We start from the raw sequence: 16254 nt of genomic DNA on the forward strand, positions 1-16254 counted from the left end.
AGGTATGTGTGGGCATATTAGGCCACACGTTACTATTTAACTGACAGTGAGCACACTATTGACTAAAGAAAATATCTTTATTATTAATTCTTTCTCCTTAACTGAGGGTATCTGATCAACTTTATTGTGTTTTAAACAATAAATAAAGAAATTGACAGTTCAAATTGTTAATATAATAAATTCATTGTCGCCGAATGCAATCTTATACACATTATTGCACTGTGTGTGGCGTAGCTTTGGCGTATTTCTCTGAAAATTGTATTATATTTTTACAAAATTTTGAATACTTATTGTTCGTAGAACAATATTAACAGTTGTTTTCAATACATATTACAATTCTCTACAAATAGTTTCTTATGACTTTTGATGTAAAATAATTAGGGAAGCAGGAATTCAACAGTTTAGAATTTTACATTGAGTTCCATATGGCCCGTGTTCCAATTCACCACCCGGTATAGAATATTCCTGCAGAAAGTATACTTGGGCAAGATTTAATTAAATTCAGTGCTCGATATCTGCCTTTTGACTTTAAAATTCGTTTATCAAACTGTTCGAGAGGTTTTTTATCAATATTGATTATTTTTTTAGTCTGAATTTGCTCTTGAGTGGCTCTCCATTTCTTTTGATGATTCCTTATCAGCCACTTGTGAACCTCGTTTGTTGTAGCATCTTTAGTGATGCCATAGAAAGGTTCTGGGCCTTCAAAAGTTTCGCTCGAGCCTCGTTTTGCCAACTTACCTGCTCCTTCATTCCCATGAACGCCTTTATGACCCGGCACCCATATTAAAGACACTTTATTGTCTTTTGCCAGGTCTTTGCAGTTTCTCACCAGTTTTGATTTCGTGAGTGGGTTTGTTACTACCAGAATAACCGCTTGGCTATCTGTGTACACATGTGTATGTTGACCTAGGCTGTAAGATTTATTATAGTTACATGTTTGCCCAAAGACTCCAGATCCAGTACCATGGGCAGTTTTAGATCCATCAGTGAACCATATTAAGTCCCCATTAATATTTTTGACTTTTTGTTCTCTAGATAGTATATCTTCTTAGCGAAGACTAGTTCTGGTGTCATCATATCTGAGTTGATCATAAAGATGGATTCCTCAAGTATAGTCCCAGTAGTGTTTGTTCAATACATTATTCGGCGTCCAAGTATTGTTTGCTTTGAGTCTCAGAATGATCACAAAGGCTACCGCCAAAATGCCTCTAATGAAGCCGAATATGGCCGTTCTTGTACTGTTCAAGGCTCCTGTTATATTCAGAAGCGCTTGCCTTTTTAGGATGGTGAGAGTGATCACACAAGATTGCAAAGCCGTCTTTCTCCACCAAAGTACTGAACCATAAGTAACACATATGACGCGATATAAACACACCTAGGTTGTACTGTTAAAAATATTTTCAATGTTTTTTTGTTTTAAAGTATCAAATTTATAGGTGAGGCCCCTATAAATTGCAACTTCTGCGATGAGAAATTCAGGCGACATTCCAATCTAGTCCAGCACCGCAACCGGTACCACTTTATGTTGAAGAAGAAGGTTAAAGATTACATCTGTCAGTGTGGAGAAGTATTCCATTCCAAGAAAAAACTAGCTTGGCACAAGGAAATCCACGATTCCAAGCCGAAGGCGTGCACCCATTGCAGCGAAAAGTTCCTTCATATGTCGAGTTTGACTCGACACATGCGCAGAGCACACAACGACAAGTTCCTACCCGAAGAAACGCGACAGAACGAGAACGTCGAATGTCCGATTTGCAAAGGAATATATCTGAGGTCTTCCCTAGACGTTCACATAAAGAACCACAGCGGTACCAGGCCCTACACGTGCTTGATGTGCAATAAAGACTTTACCACTAAATGGAATCTCAAGTTACACAAGTGGACTCACGCCAACAGAAATTCGAAGCCCTTCAAGTGCGATCAGTGCAAGGGGGCCTTCATTCGAGAATCCGACTATACAGCTCACATGAATTCTCATAAGAGTGTCCGTCCGTACACTTGTAATTATTGCGGAGCGCAGTTCATTAGAAAATACAATTGTCTACGTCACGTCAAAGAACACGAGAATGATAAAACGTTTAATTGTAATGTGTGTGGTAAGTCTTTCCATCGGTCGTACTATCTCAAAGATCACATGCGGGTGCATAGCGGCGTTAGACCTTACACTTGTCATATATGCGGTAAAACTTCCACGACGAAGTCAAATCACAATAAACACGTACAAATACATCATGCACGAGAGCCGGTTAGTACTGAAAATTAGGTTATCTAAGTTATATCTAAACAGAAACGGCGAATTCAATTTTCAAGTAAGTGTTCGATGCTGATCTTATAACATATTTTAAGAAATTTATAGTTGATACAAGTAGGTAGATTCTATCCAACAATATTATATTGTGAAAATAACACATAGTAAAATAGGACTTTTTGTTCCAAGATACTTTATACCTAAGCTACACATTATATTTTACACATTTTAACTATTTGACGGCTATTTTCATAGGTTAAGTATACAATTCTTATTAAAGTGGCAGTTTACCGTATCGATACAACCACTTTTTGATAACCACTCGCATTCTTTTTATAAAATAGAGTTTATGTGGCCCTGGTATACCCATGACTCTTGTACTTAGTACTTTACTGTTTTGTGTCCGGAAAACTATAAGGTTTGTTCTAGCATCAGTTTCCAACAGTTTGAAATTATCAGAAGCATGTGTATTTGTTTGATGGCTTTCAAGCACACAAATTACTATGGTTTGTTTTTTAACCAAGAGGAGTGATTCGAATTTACCGCGCTGTATTGCTTGTTTGTAATTGGTCCAACCGCAGGCAAGTTTACTCCACTGTTATAAAATTTTGGCACTAATGACATTTATCAAATTTTGACACTAGTGACATTTCATAGGTTAATTAAGTTATATCGGCGGTTTTTGTGTTTTCTGTGTTATTCCTTTAATTTTTAGATTTTCAGTCTGCTTTTATATAAAAAGCAGTTGTTTTTGGAACTCTTTAGCGACATTTAATTTAATATGATATTTATGGATTACCGTTGAGGGCCGACTAGCTCAACCAAAAAAGAAGATGTATTTGGTTCTTATTCTAGTGACTTTCTTGGGTGTGAATCTGTCTTTTTAGTTTACTCCTTCTGGTTAAAAAATAAACTATAGTTTGAAACTACTAGTCAAGCGTTCTAACGAAAGTAAATTTTAATTTGGAAACTGGTCTAAGACGGTCAAAATAATTTGCGGATTTTCTTCGGATTTTCAGTTTGTGACTTGCGCAGTGGAATTATTTGTTTGAGGTTTATAAATTTTAAATGAAAGTACAGTCGAACCTCGATAAGTCGGATTAATCGGGACCGCGGCCAATCCGGGTTAGCCGGAGAATATGGTAAAAATTGATAAAATACGGTATACTTACAGATAAACCCCATTATAATTGCAAAAACATGAAATACATATGCACAGTACATCTAAATTACGTACAGATGTATACAGTATTATTTATTTCTTGGTATAAAACTCAGTCAAAGTGAAAAAATGTCTGTTTGGTCTGATTAAAATTGGTCCGGGTTATCGGAAACCGACTTATCGGGGTTACACTGTAATATGTTTTAACTATCATTATTTACGTTTATAACATTCCATTTTCAATATTTAGAAGATGTCTTGAAAATTTGGATACTCATAACAAGAATGTATTTCTACTCTAACCTCAAAATTATAAATAAAAACAATCATGAACCGGTCCCAGAAGAGACATTTTATTTGCAATTTGACGTTGGTATTTGCTCCGTTAAAAAAGCGTTCTAGCAAAAAACAGTTTGCTACCAGTTTGTGGATTAAACATGCGCAGTAAAGCAGTACAATAATCTGGTGTCAAACCATACAAAACTACATGCTAGAACAAGCCTTATAGTTTCTGAGCCCAGTATTGGACTGTGTCGTTGATTGCCAGTCCATACGTCACCGATATTGCATATATTCGGGCAGTATAGGCAGGCTAGCAGATGTTCCATGTTCTGTATTGCTCTGCAGTCACACTTGTCTTAATTCCCTTTCAGCAGACCCCATTTTAGTCTGCCAGGATACGGATCGTGGCCAAAAAGGTGGTGGCGGTTGTCGAAGGTTTGAATCTTTCGGTGATTTTGGGGCCTTCTACTGCAGTCAAGGTCCAAGAGGCCTGAAGCTTTAGTCTGAACTTATATAGTTTATTCAGAGGGGTTGGACTCATACAGCCGGTAATGGTCTGCAAGTTTCGTTCAGACTGACATGTACTGTCTTGGCGTGCGCAGATCTCTTCTATACCGGGCATGCGTATTCCGCCTTTGCTGTTAATCTTAGTGCTGTGGGTTTGGCGCCCAATTTACTATTGCTAGGTTTCCTTAAAAGGTTGTTACGCGCACCCACCTTCTTTCGGATTTGTTCACAGTGGAACCTGAATGTTAATGAGCGGTCTAGTGGGACTTCGAGCTATATTGGCTTTTTGGCGTGCTCTAGCAAGGTGTTATTCCATTTGATGTTGTTTCTTTTTGGCCAGTCGGGACTAAAGGTACTTCCTTTTATGCAGGCTCACTCATTACTATAGTCAGCGATGTGAGATGTAATATATGAGATATAATATATATGTTACTATAATCTATTATATCTATTATCTATAGTAAAGCTCCCCGTTCGTAACAAGCCTAAAGGAGGTGGGAAATTAGCATCATTGATTTTTTTCCTAATGTTTTTATTTCCTAAATTTGATCGAGGAACTGCAAGTGCTTTGTAAACAATTTATATTTTAGTTTTTTTATATATAATTTTGAGGCATTTTAATACCAAAATCTGACCAGTACAAAAAATAATCATAAAGCGTAGGTACAGTCGGAAAAAAGAAAGATTACCCATGAACGATCACATCAATCACTTATTTTGTATTTGCTGTCTTTTTCTATAACAAACGTTTGTTATTTACAGAAAAAGGCAGCAAATACAAAATAAGTGATTGATGTGATCGTTCATGGGTAATCTTTCATTTTTCCGACTGTACATGATTAAAAATATTTTATCGTTTGACTATTGAATCGATCAGCATTGAACACATTTTTATTACTTTATCAACGGAAGAAGGCCCAACGTGTGTATTTTGTAAAAGTTTGTTGTACATAAGAAGTAAAAGCTATTTAAATATTGATTAGGTTAAATTTTCATTCTAATTTTACATTTTTTGTGAAAATTGTTACTGAAATCAAGGTCAAAATAATAAAAAAAAACAAAATATCGATGGACAGGAAATAACTTACCATGCAGAAAAGACGACACAAAGAAAATCTTCTGTTTTTTCAAGTCACTCTAAACTATTCAATGCTGGCAGCTGTACATCAGCCCCTTGAAGATAGAGGAATGCAATTTTGAAAAGGTTAGAGAGTTTGAGTAGGTATCTGCAAATTCAGATAAATGAAACAATTAGAATTAATACAGAAATAACGACAGGACACCGTTATCTGCTTCTTCTTCTTCATGTGTCATCTCCTATAAGAAGGTCGGCAACCATCATGGCAATTCGCACTTTCGATACCGCTGCTCTAATCTAAAGTGCGGTTAAACCAAGCTCTCGAATCGTTTAACTAGAAGATGCGTCTTCTTCTGCGACTCCTTCTACACTGGATTATTCCTTGTATTATTAACTGCAGCAAGTTATAACGCTCACCCCCTCATTACATGTCCCAGATATTGCAGTTTTCTAAATTTAATTGTATTTAAAACCTCTCTTTTCCCATTCTTCTCAACACCTCGACATTCGTGACTCTATCCATCCAACGTATTCTTAATATAACTCGAAAGCTTCGAATCTGTTCGAAACATCTTTCTTTAATGTCTCAAGCCTCCAACCCATAGAATAATACGGAGAACACGTAGCATGTCAGAAGTCTTATCTTTAAAGAAACTGTAATATCCCTGCTATAGAACACTTTTTTTTCAGTTTTTTGAAAGCATTTTTTGTCTGTCCTATTCTTGCAGATAATACTGTTATCTGCACGTCTTGCAAAAACTTCCATAACATCCATAAACTTCCTCAGGGCAAAGAAAATTGGAGTAGTATGACAGTTTAATATTAAAACAATAGTTAACCCTATATAAAATTTCCTGGACAGACCATCATAAAGAATTAGAATAGAATCCTTGTTTTATATATTAAAGTAAATAAATATATGCTTTTAAGTGAAATTGTACAAAACACAAAGATTCATGCACATTGGGCCTGATTCTGTTTTAGTAATAAAGGCAAATTATATTAATTGTAAAAATACATAGTAAGCATGTGATTCTATGTTGTTTAAAACTTAGCTAATAAGCTGAGATTAAGATTATTATTATTGGTTTTATGTTTTTTCATATTCCCGTCGTTCGGAATAAAAATTGGCGATTGTAACTGTTGCAGAATCCATAGTACTGTTTCCTGATGAGATTCTCTATATTTACGTGTAGCTTTCAAAGTTTTCAAATTTATCTAAGTCGATCAAAATTAAAGATTATTTAACACTCTCAGTAAAGCTCAGTTATAATTAAAATAAAAATATATCAAATAAAATCAAAATTTCAAAATAAAAATAATATTCTAATCTTCGCTTCGTTTCGAAGGAAGCCCCCTTAGCGGTCATCTGTAAAAGAAAAACAAAATTGTATCAAAACACGGTAGCAATGTTAGTACAAAAGGCATCAATTCAGTACATGATTGCCCGCCAGTCCTCAATCGGAATCACGTGATTAATATCTACACATACATCCAAGTCCCCAAACTGGAGATGGAAGTAACCACTCAGTACGCGATTACAAACGTCGCGAGGAATTCTTCAGTTCAGAATCGCACCGCGTCTGGCTTTGACTCACTTCGTCTCAGACCAATTGGTTTCCATTAGCTCAATTCCTTAGCTTAACCGGGAAGTCCATTAGCTTAGTTCGCTGCAAGACTCCAGTTGGTTCCAACTCAATTTGTTGGAAACCCGATTGGCCACCGGCTGGTGACCAGTGAGTTACTATTAGCTCAATTAGCTAGCTGGAACTGTTTTCTATCATCTCGATCGTTTTTGAAGATATTCTTCTTTAGCGGCGAATCGATTGAGGGTAAAATTTGATTGATCCCCGCGCGCATGCGCACACCGACAGTATGGTATTAGTGGTTATACGGGCTCTGATTGGGTGTTGAAATTTTGAAATGATCTGTCAATAATTGTTCAATATGGAGATTATCGGTAAACAAAAATATTGTATATTAGTTTTTATTGATGTGTGGACAGAAATAAAATCAAATTTATAATTATAGTGACTTTTTAAATATAGTATTTTTACTACAAAAGCGATATTACGTAGGTCAAAATTTTTGACGTAAGAGAACTGTCAAAACATTAGAATGTGACTTTTCATTTCATTATTGTGCCATGTTTATAATAAACATGACAATAATGAAAAGTCACATTCTAATGTTTTGACAGTTCTCTTACGTCAAAAATTTTGACCTACGTAATATCGCTTTTGTAGTAAAAATACTCTAGTTTTGAAAAGCCGCAGGTACGTAATTCTAAATGTTTCAGTTGGAAATACCTAATAGTTTCAATACCTATCTATTTGGAAATTGTAAACAAAATAATGTAGTTACCTATTAGTAGGCAATGCTTTAATTTACATAATCTGATTACGAACAAACTTTCTACAAATCTTCATCTCATATATTGTTTTCTTACTCTATATTTTGTTGTATTTTATTTCGACAAAAATCAAACTAATAATTTTATTAAATTCATATAAATTTATGGTGTAAACGTTTAGTTTGTGTATATTCCCACATGACGTACACGCGAATGTGGTCTAGTTTGAAATGCCGTCAGCTTTCGTACGGCGCGGTTACGTGAAGTGGGTTCGAGCCCCAGCAAGTTATTATTTTTTTATTTTTTTATAGATTTTATGATTGTAAGTATATTATTATATAATTTTTGAAGATATTCTTTTTTAAAGTGGTAGATAAGAAAGTTAGTTTGATTTTTAAATAAAATAAGTACAAATAACCTTTTAAGTATATTTACTTCGTTTAAATTACCTATTATATACCTAATAGAAGAATATCTTCTTACGTGCGTACAAAGTACACACACTTTCTTTTTATACCAATTCGGGTGACCCCATCTCCTAATATCTATCGGTAGTGGTGTAAGTCTGGTGGGATTGCGTGGATATCGATGCTCGCTCGGTATCTGCTGACGAGCTGAATGCCGGGCGAGAGGCGCATCGTTACAGTACAAACAGGAGTAATCTAAAGCAGTAATATGTTTATTTGGGAGTAGAACCATTATATTTAGTGCTGATATATGAATCGAAAACATGGACCATCTCCAAGATAGAAGAAAACCCTTTGGTTATATTTGAACGAAGGATCCTGAGAGGAATATTAAGTGGCATCTTTGTAAACGGGATTTGGAGGAAGAAGTACAGCTATTATGAGATACATATACCACAAATACAAACAAACATCTGGTGGAAAAGGTCTGGTATCTCTCATAAAAATAGTAAAAGATGAGCAGGAGCAGGACAGCTAACAGATCACGTTCTTAACCGAATTCTTATGTTACAGCCTGGGGGAAGTAGACCCAGACGTATGCCAAAATTTGATGGAAGGTGTAGAACTGGCAAGTAATGGAGTGACTGGGGAAATAGACTTGGGAAGATCAAAGCTCTACTATATGGCTTTATAAATATTGAACATGATGAGGTATATCCCAGACACCGCAAGTGATATGTTACACTTTTTTCCACGTTTTCATAACACTTTAACGACCCTTTGAAACGTCAGCTCCTCAAATTTCAGAAAGTGTCGAAAAGCCCCAGCTTGTCAGATGGAAGTGTTTAGTGAGGTGGTATATCTTGAAAAGTGATTTGCGATGTTTCTCCTTGTCATAAGCTGCAAGGAGGTCTATGATAACAGCTACAGTGACCATTTGATTCTAAAAGCCATCCTTGATGTACTGTGTTGAGTTTTTAGTTCAAAACCTGACTAGCAAGGCTTTCTGCAAGGCAGTCTGGACAATTCTCCCTAAAACATCTATCTGTATCTGTTTTCGGCGTATACCTCTGCTAACTGGAAGACATCGGCTAAAGGAAACTTTTATAGTTTGTGAGAATGTATGAATAATTTTTAGTTTGTCTTTTGGGTTGACTTGGATAAACATATCTAGTTTGTAATCGAATAATTTTATTATCTCATGAGGAAGGTATTTTGAGATTACTGCAGCTATATTCATGTGGTTGGTTATAAGATCTTGTATAAAACTGAGTATCTCATAATTTTAGGATGGTATTTTTCTGAAATGGCATATTTCTTTTTACATTTTACAGTCAGACCTTATCAAAAAAAAAAATAACGCATTGTATACAAATGCAAACGTGCAAGAGATATTTACGTAAAATAAGATTTTATAACCACTAACTTTTTACTCTAATTTTCTTGTAGGGCAAATTCTATTACTTTTTTTATGATTTTGAATAATCTTAGAATGTTCACGTATTTTTTTTAAATGACTTGTTACAGTAAGTATAATTATAGTTCAATCAAATTTTAAATACAAAGGTAATACAAATATGTGATTCCTTATATACTTTCCGCAAAATAATGTCTTGTCATGTAAACTATCGAGTAAATATTTTTTTAAATCGCGTATATATTGTTCATAGTTTTCTGCTTAAATTTGAGATCCTTTCACGAGTTTCATAGGTTTTCATTGATTTTGTTACAAGTTACTTAGTTCAAGAAGTTCTTTCTCATTTTCAACAATATAAACAAGAGTAATGTCATTTTCAAATAGAAAGACGTCCCTGAGCGACACTAGATCATCTTGAAGTGTTATCGAAGGTTAAGCTTTGACAGTTCTATGTTTTGTCCTATACTAAATTTACAATTAAGATGCAGTAGAAATAAACATACCAAGACAGGTTAAATGCTGCTAGGAGCACTCCCAAATCATAATTTACAATGTATATACATTGTAAATCCCAAATTATGATTTCCAAAGTTTATACATTGTATTATACATTGATTCATGAGTGCTCCTAGTAGCATTTAACGTGTCTTGGTTTGTTTATTTCTACTGCATCTTGATTGTAAATTTAGTATAATAAAGTATATATACGACTCAAAACATTTTCTATATTATTGTTATCCAGAGTTATATTCCCAGTTATATCTAGAGATTCGTTGGTTAGATATTTAGTTTTTGTTATTAGCGTAACATCATCGGCAAATCTCAGATGGTTTAGGTTTTCGCCGTCTATCGTCACTTGCTTATTTGTTCATTCCAAAGTTAGAAACATATCATATAACAAAAAAATCATATTAAAGCCCTTTTTCCCTTGTTTGTCCTAAAGAACCAGCCTCCCGGGGTTGCTAGATTTTTACCTGTTCTTTTGATATTGAAGTTTATTGTTATTGTGAGGAACCTCTAAAAAGTAGTACAACGGCTGCCAAGATACCTTTTTATTTGGTGCCCGTATGTGTTGAGTCTCCCATTGGTTAAAATAAATAATCACGTGTATCAGGCCATGCAATATCTCATCTCAGTAACCGAAAATGTCAACTAGTTAGGGTTCTTCTTCTTCTTATGCAATCCACTAATGGATGTTCGCGATCACGTTTGACCATTTTTCTCTATCCCTTGCAGTATGTATTAGGTCTCCTATGTTTTTTAGTCCTGTCCATTGTTCGACATTACGGAGCCATGACATTTTCTTCCTGCCCACTCCCCTTCTTCCTTCGATCTTTCCTTCAATTAAGGTTTGCAGAAACTGATATCTTTCATTTCTAATTATGTGTCCCAGGTATGCCGTTTTTCTCTGTTTAATTGTGCACATCAGTTGTCGTTCTGTACCAATTCTTCTCAGGATTTCTTCATTTGTTATTCTTGCGGTTCAGGGAACTTTAAGGATTCGTCGATAGATCCACATCTCAAATGCCTCTAGCTTATTCATTGTGTTTATTTTTAAAGTCCATCCTTCCATGCCATATAGGAGCACTGACCATATATAGCATTTTGTGAATCTTAATCTTAGGTTTAGGTCAAAGTCAGAGTTCGTAAAGACGTTTCTGAATTTCATGAATGCACTTCTGGCTCTTTCTATCCGACATTTAATTTCCATATCCGACATCCAGTCTTCACATAGCCAGGTTCCCAGGTACTTAAACTTTCTTACGCTCTCTACATCTTGGTTGTTATATGCTAGTCTTGCATTTTGATGTTGACATAATTGACGGCTGATTATAAGAAACTTCGTCTTTTTTATGTTGATGCCAAGTCCCATGTTCTCGCTATGCTCTCCAATTTTATTAAGAAGGTTTTGGAGGTCTTCTATATTGTCTGCTATTAAGACCGAATCATCCGCATATCGTATATTATTGACCCAGGTACCCATTCACTTTGATGCCGCTTTCGCATTCCTCAAGAGCTTCCTGGAAGATACTTTCTGAATATAGATTGAACAGTAGTGGGGAGAGAATGCATCCCTGTCTTACACCTCTGAGAATTTTTTGAGCTTGCGTTGTTTCATTATCCACCTTGACGACAGCTGTTTGATTCCAGTAAAGAGCCTCTATGCAACGAATGTCTTTTTGATCTATGTCGAGTTGTTTTAGTATATGTACGAGTTTATGATGTTGTACTCGATCGAAGGCTTTTTCATAATCTATAAAGCACATCATTACATCTTTCCTTTGATCGTAGAAGTTCTGAGCTAGCACTTGGGTTGCAACTAGTGCTTCCCTGGTACCCAGGCCTTTTCGAAATCCAAATTGTGAGCAACCAATAACCTTATCGCATTTTGTGGAGACTCTGTGAAGAACTTTGAGGAATATTTTTAAAGAATGGCTCATCAGAACTTTGTTGCGTTGTTCTTTTTTGGCAAAGGGATAAAGGTAGATACAAGCCATTGGACAGGGAATTTTCCTTTTTATAGATTTGGTTGAAAAATCTTTGGAGTATCGTAATTCCCTCTTCATCTAACAATCTGAGTAACTCAACAGGAATTTTATCAGGTCCAACTGCTTTCCCGTCTTTCGAGGTATTTATTGCTCTAGTAATTTCTTCAATTGTGATCTCGGGACCAGATAGGTTGTTAATATCTATCACTTGTTCCTGAACGACTTCTATCTCAGGCCTCTAAGTTAGAAAATTTAGTTAGGGTTACCATAATTTCTTAAGGTCAAATCCAGACAGGGGTGCTCCAAGGGCTTGTAGAAAATGTAAAATGTGAATTTGACTGTGTTGGTACCTCTACATTGTACACATATGCGAAACGCATATGGCACAATTAAAAGTATAGTTGTTTCGCTACAATATGCAACTAACATCGAAAATCTCTGCCAGTTTAAAATACATATACACCTATGTTTTAACATACTTTAGACCTAGAAAATAATATTACATTACGATTATTGTCTGCTGGTGACAAGCAGTGCAACCAACTTAACTAGGTGCTGCGCAGAATGAAATTTCCCACCGTTGGGCCAATTGTTTTCCATTTTTTTAGTAAAGAAAAAAATCCGGACATTTCTCATATCCGGACGCCAATCCGGACTGTCCGGACGTATGGTAACCCTACAACTAATTCTCTGTATATTTGCTCAACCTACTGCAAATGTCATAATCACTCAGTGATTCGGTTTCTCAAATTTTCGTAACCAACCAATGGCCAGTATTTATCGTCAACTGGTGGAAAACTTCTGATCATAGATAGTGAATCTTCAGAATGTTACTAAATGGGTTAGGTTAGGGTTAAAGGGAAGTGGTGAGATATGTCTGTGGTGGTGAGTAAGTGCCAAAATTTTGATGGGAAAGAAACAATGTCTTGGTCCATCCTTTATCTCAAAAGCTCTAGAATTCTCTCCCTGTATCCTAAAACTTGCTTTTAATGTCATTCATTTGTCCTTGTATGAATATTACTAATTGGTTAACTTTTGCTATACCGCTAATACTGAAGAAGAAACAGGCTTTAAAGGCTGCATGCAAGAAAGAAGAAGAAGGTTAACTTGTTATGATTCTACGATAATTTCTAGTCATTTTGAACTCACTTAACACTTCTTCAAATTCTACTTAACCAATCCTTACCATGTGCTTCCAATATAAATAACGCTGTAAACCATACCCCGAACGATTTCACTTTGTATTATGAGAAAACGGTTAATTTAAAAAGTAATTATGGACAATACCCTATCCGCATCTATTTTTTATTATATTTCTGGATGAAAAATATATGAATTATAATTTTTGTGACAAGATTTTGTATATTTTAAAATAGTTTCTTCATTATAAAGCTAAAACTGTGATTGTGTTACTAATCCAAGCTCTAATCATATTTACGAAATTTTAATTGTTGGAGAAAGCACTTGTGGTGCCAAATATGGTAAATCAGGTGGATATATCTGTGGTACTATGGCAGTAATTGGTAATATTAGATTTTTTGACAAAATCTTTTTTTGCATAATATGTCACGTTGTCAAAAATGTTTGAGTAATAAGTGAGTAATAAAAACCTCAACTATCTTTAAATTATTTTGATATTTTATAATAGTAATGCCCATGCATCATAATAGGGCTGTAGAAAAAAAAATAAGTGTCGTACTTAGCTGACACCACTTTTCTCTAGTTAAAATGGACAAATGCGTTATAAAATTATATTAGTTTTATTGCACATGGAGCTTGGATTAGCATTTTCAAACGTTAAAATAGACAAAAATTGCTTTTGGGTGGAATTGATCAGAAAATAATGAAATAACCGTGTAACATTTTTGTTCCTGGAGTCTTTATTTTTGCAGATATGTGTACGATATGAGAATGTAGAACAGTCGGGGTAAAAATAACCTACATTGCAAAAACGGTGTGTAGCACTCCGGGAGTGACCGAAGGGTGAAGCGTAGCTTCCACGTCCACGTCTTTTATCGTCCACGTACGGAGCGATGGATCTATAATTACTCAATTAAAATTAAGGAAAAGTCAATACAAAGATATTCCTATATAGAAGGACTTTGAACATAATATATATCCAACAGATTAGTCGTAAAAACATATTGTGCAATAAATGTGTTCTTTCCTTAAACATTATTTTCATACCGATAATGAAAAAAGCACTTAGTGCCAAATATGGGGATCAGATAGATCTCCCATATTATGTTAACTACAAGCTGTCAGGCCTGTAAGCAACAGGATGTTGCTCTTCGGTTGTCTTTTATGAAACTATCTTATACATATATCTCGACTATATATGGATCAAATATTAGTGAGTGTAGTAATTCTTACATTTAACAATTTTATAATGAATATGTCAACTATGACTTTTAAAACAACTTTGTATTGCAAGTCAGTAGACTTTCTTCCATAAAATTGTACAGAATTAGATATCTTTGTATAGAAATGGCATTGTGCTTTATCTCAATGTTAAATATTTTCAGCCTTGTATAGCATGCAGCAATTTTTGTCTATTTTTATATAATCAATATTTTCACCCTGGATTTATCTAGGTTGTAACCCGATTAACGACGTCATATTTTTAATTCCGTACTATTGGTTTAATTAAGACTGTCATTTATTGAGTACACCATAATTGTTATGTTGTCATGTGTTCTCTACACATCTATACTTTTGTAAATATTAAATTAATTTTAAATTTTAGGTGTGCAATTCACATTTTTTGTATTAAATAATACAAATAAAAATTATATTTGTATCAGGTTAATATTCTCTTTTTTTACCCTAACATTTATTAGAGAATATAAGTTACAAACGGTAGGTAGGTGGACAGCAAATCGAGAGAGGAAAAAATACTTACTTGGGAAAGATAATCACAGAAAATAACGATTATACTGCAGAAATAAGCGTGAGAATTGAAAAAGCATATGCCAATATGCAGCAAAGATCTGACATTCACCCTCAGAATAAAGGGTGTCGGGAGAAAATCATGGATGTCACCAAGAAATGATTTTGAGAAAAACGAATTTTAAAGTTATAAGACTATTTGCGACAAAAAAAAATGTGTTGGGAGGTATTAAAGATAAACGTAATGATAGAAAAATGTATTGATAATATAAACTAATGTAAACAAAGCATACGAGTTAAATTGTTTTTAAGAAAATAAAAAATTAGTCGCGTAATGTCCACTTTTTAAAGAAGAAAACAATGGATGTCACCAAGTACAGGCGTTTAGTCACAGGATAATTCCTGTTTTGTTCTCTGCTTTTCATCTAAAACAAAATAAAACATTTTAGTTAAAAAATCGTATTTTTAATTATTTTCTTCATAACCTCGTACATCCTTCCCATTTTTTTCTTTTTTCCATCACTCTTTTCACTATTAGCCATTATGAGATAATATTATATTGAACTCACACTAAACAATACTGTACAGTTTTCCTAGTTATAAAACAATCTGCTGCACTGTTGTTATAATTTGTAAACAAACTAACAACTAACCTATCTAAACACGTGTGTATTACAAATCAACCGAAAAATATACATTTTACTACGCGACGTGGCAAGTGATATTGCGTGGGTGACAATCATTGTTTTCACCCAATTACGCGTGGACACATATCGTTTTCTCCCGACATGGTCAATTTAAAAGGCTTAAAATCTCTGAACATTCGATGTTTTCTACCTATTTGAAGGAATGATGTGATAGTATTCGTTAAAATCTAGAGAATGACGTATTTACCTAAATATCACCCAATTGGTGACATCCATGATTTTCTCCTGACACCCTTCAGAATAAGGTTAATAGCGAACTTGCACATTTTTTTACATAATAATGTTCAGTTTTGTATAAAAATGAGATTTCCAAAATTTTACGCTTCAAAAACTCATAATAACTTAGAAGTAGAAATTTAAAGTCTTCTGTATTTTAAAATAGTTCAAACGACCCGTGACGTCACACAGTTTAACTATATGGTTCCGTTTATGGTTATAATTAGGTATATTTTTCTTCTTTTTCTTTAGTTTATTACTCCACCTACTCCGGTAGGTATACCTCGTTGCGGAATAAAGGAAAAATATTTGTATTCTTTTTTTATCGTATGTCATTGTAATAATATATATACCAGTTTGTTGACATTGGAGCTTGATATAGTTATTGAAGGAAAGGAAAGAAGGTTTACTACGGAAAATAAAACCATTTTGTAAAAGTACAAGTTTTCTATGAATAGTTCAAACGATCAAAAACACTTGTAGCGTCACATAACTGTAT

At 34.5% G+C, this 16254-nt stretch overlaps 1 protein-coding gene across 1 annotated transcript in view; it reads left to right on the forward strand.

Moving 5' to 3' along the window:
• Positions 1 to 14752, forward strand: part of LOC114347851 (zinc finger protein 184) — a 37674-nt gene extending 22922 nt beyond the window's left edge. Inside the window, exon 4 of the mRNA XM_028298515.2 lies at positions 1437 to 14752. Within this exon, the coding sequence (XP_028154316.1) occupies positions 1437 to 2263 (827 nt within the window). The 3' untranslated portion in view covers positions 2264 to 14752. The remainder of the gene's footprint in view (positions 1 to 1436) is intronic.
• The last annotated feature ends 1502 nt before the right edge of the window (positions 14753 to 16254 follow it).

Source organism: Diabrotica virgifera, chromosome 1 (genome assembly GCF_917563875.1).
Source record: "Diabrotica virgifera virgifera chromosome 1, PGI_DIABVI_V3a".
Taxonomy (NCBI): Eukaryota; Metazoa; Arthropoda; class Insecta; order Coleoptera; family Chrysomelidae; genus Diabrotica; species Diabrotica virgifera.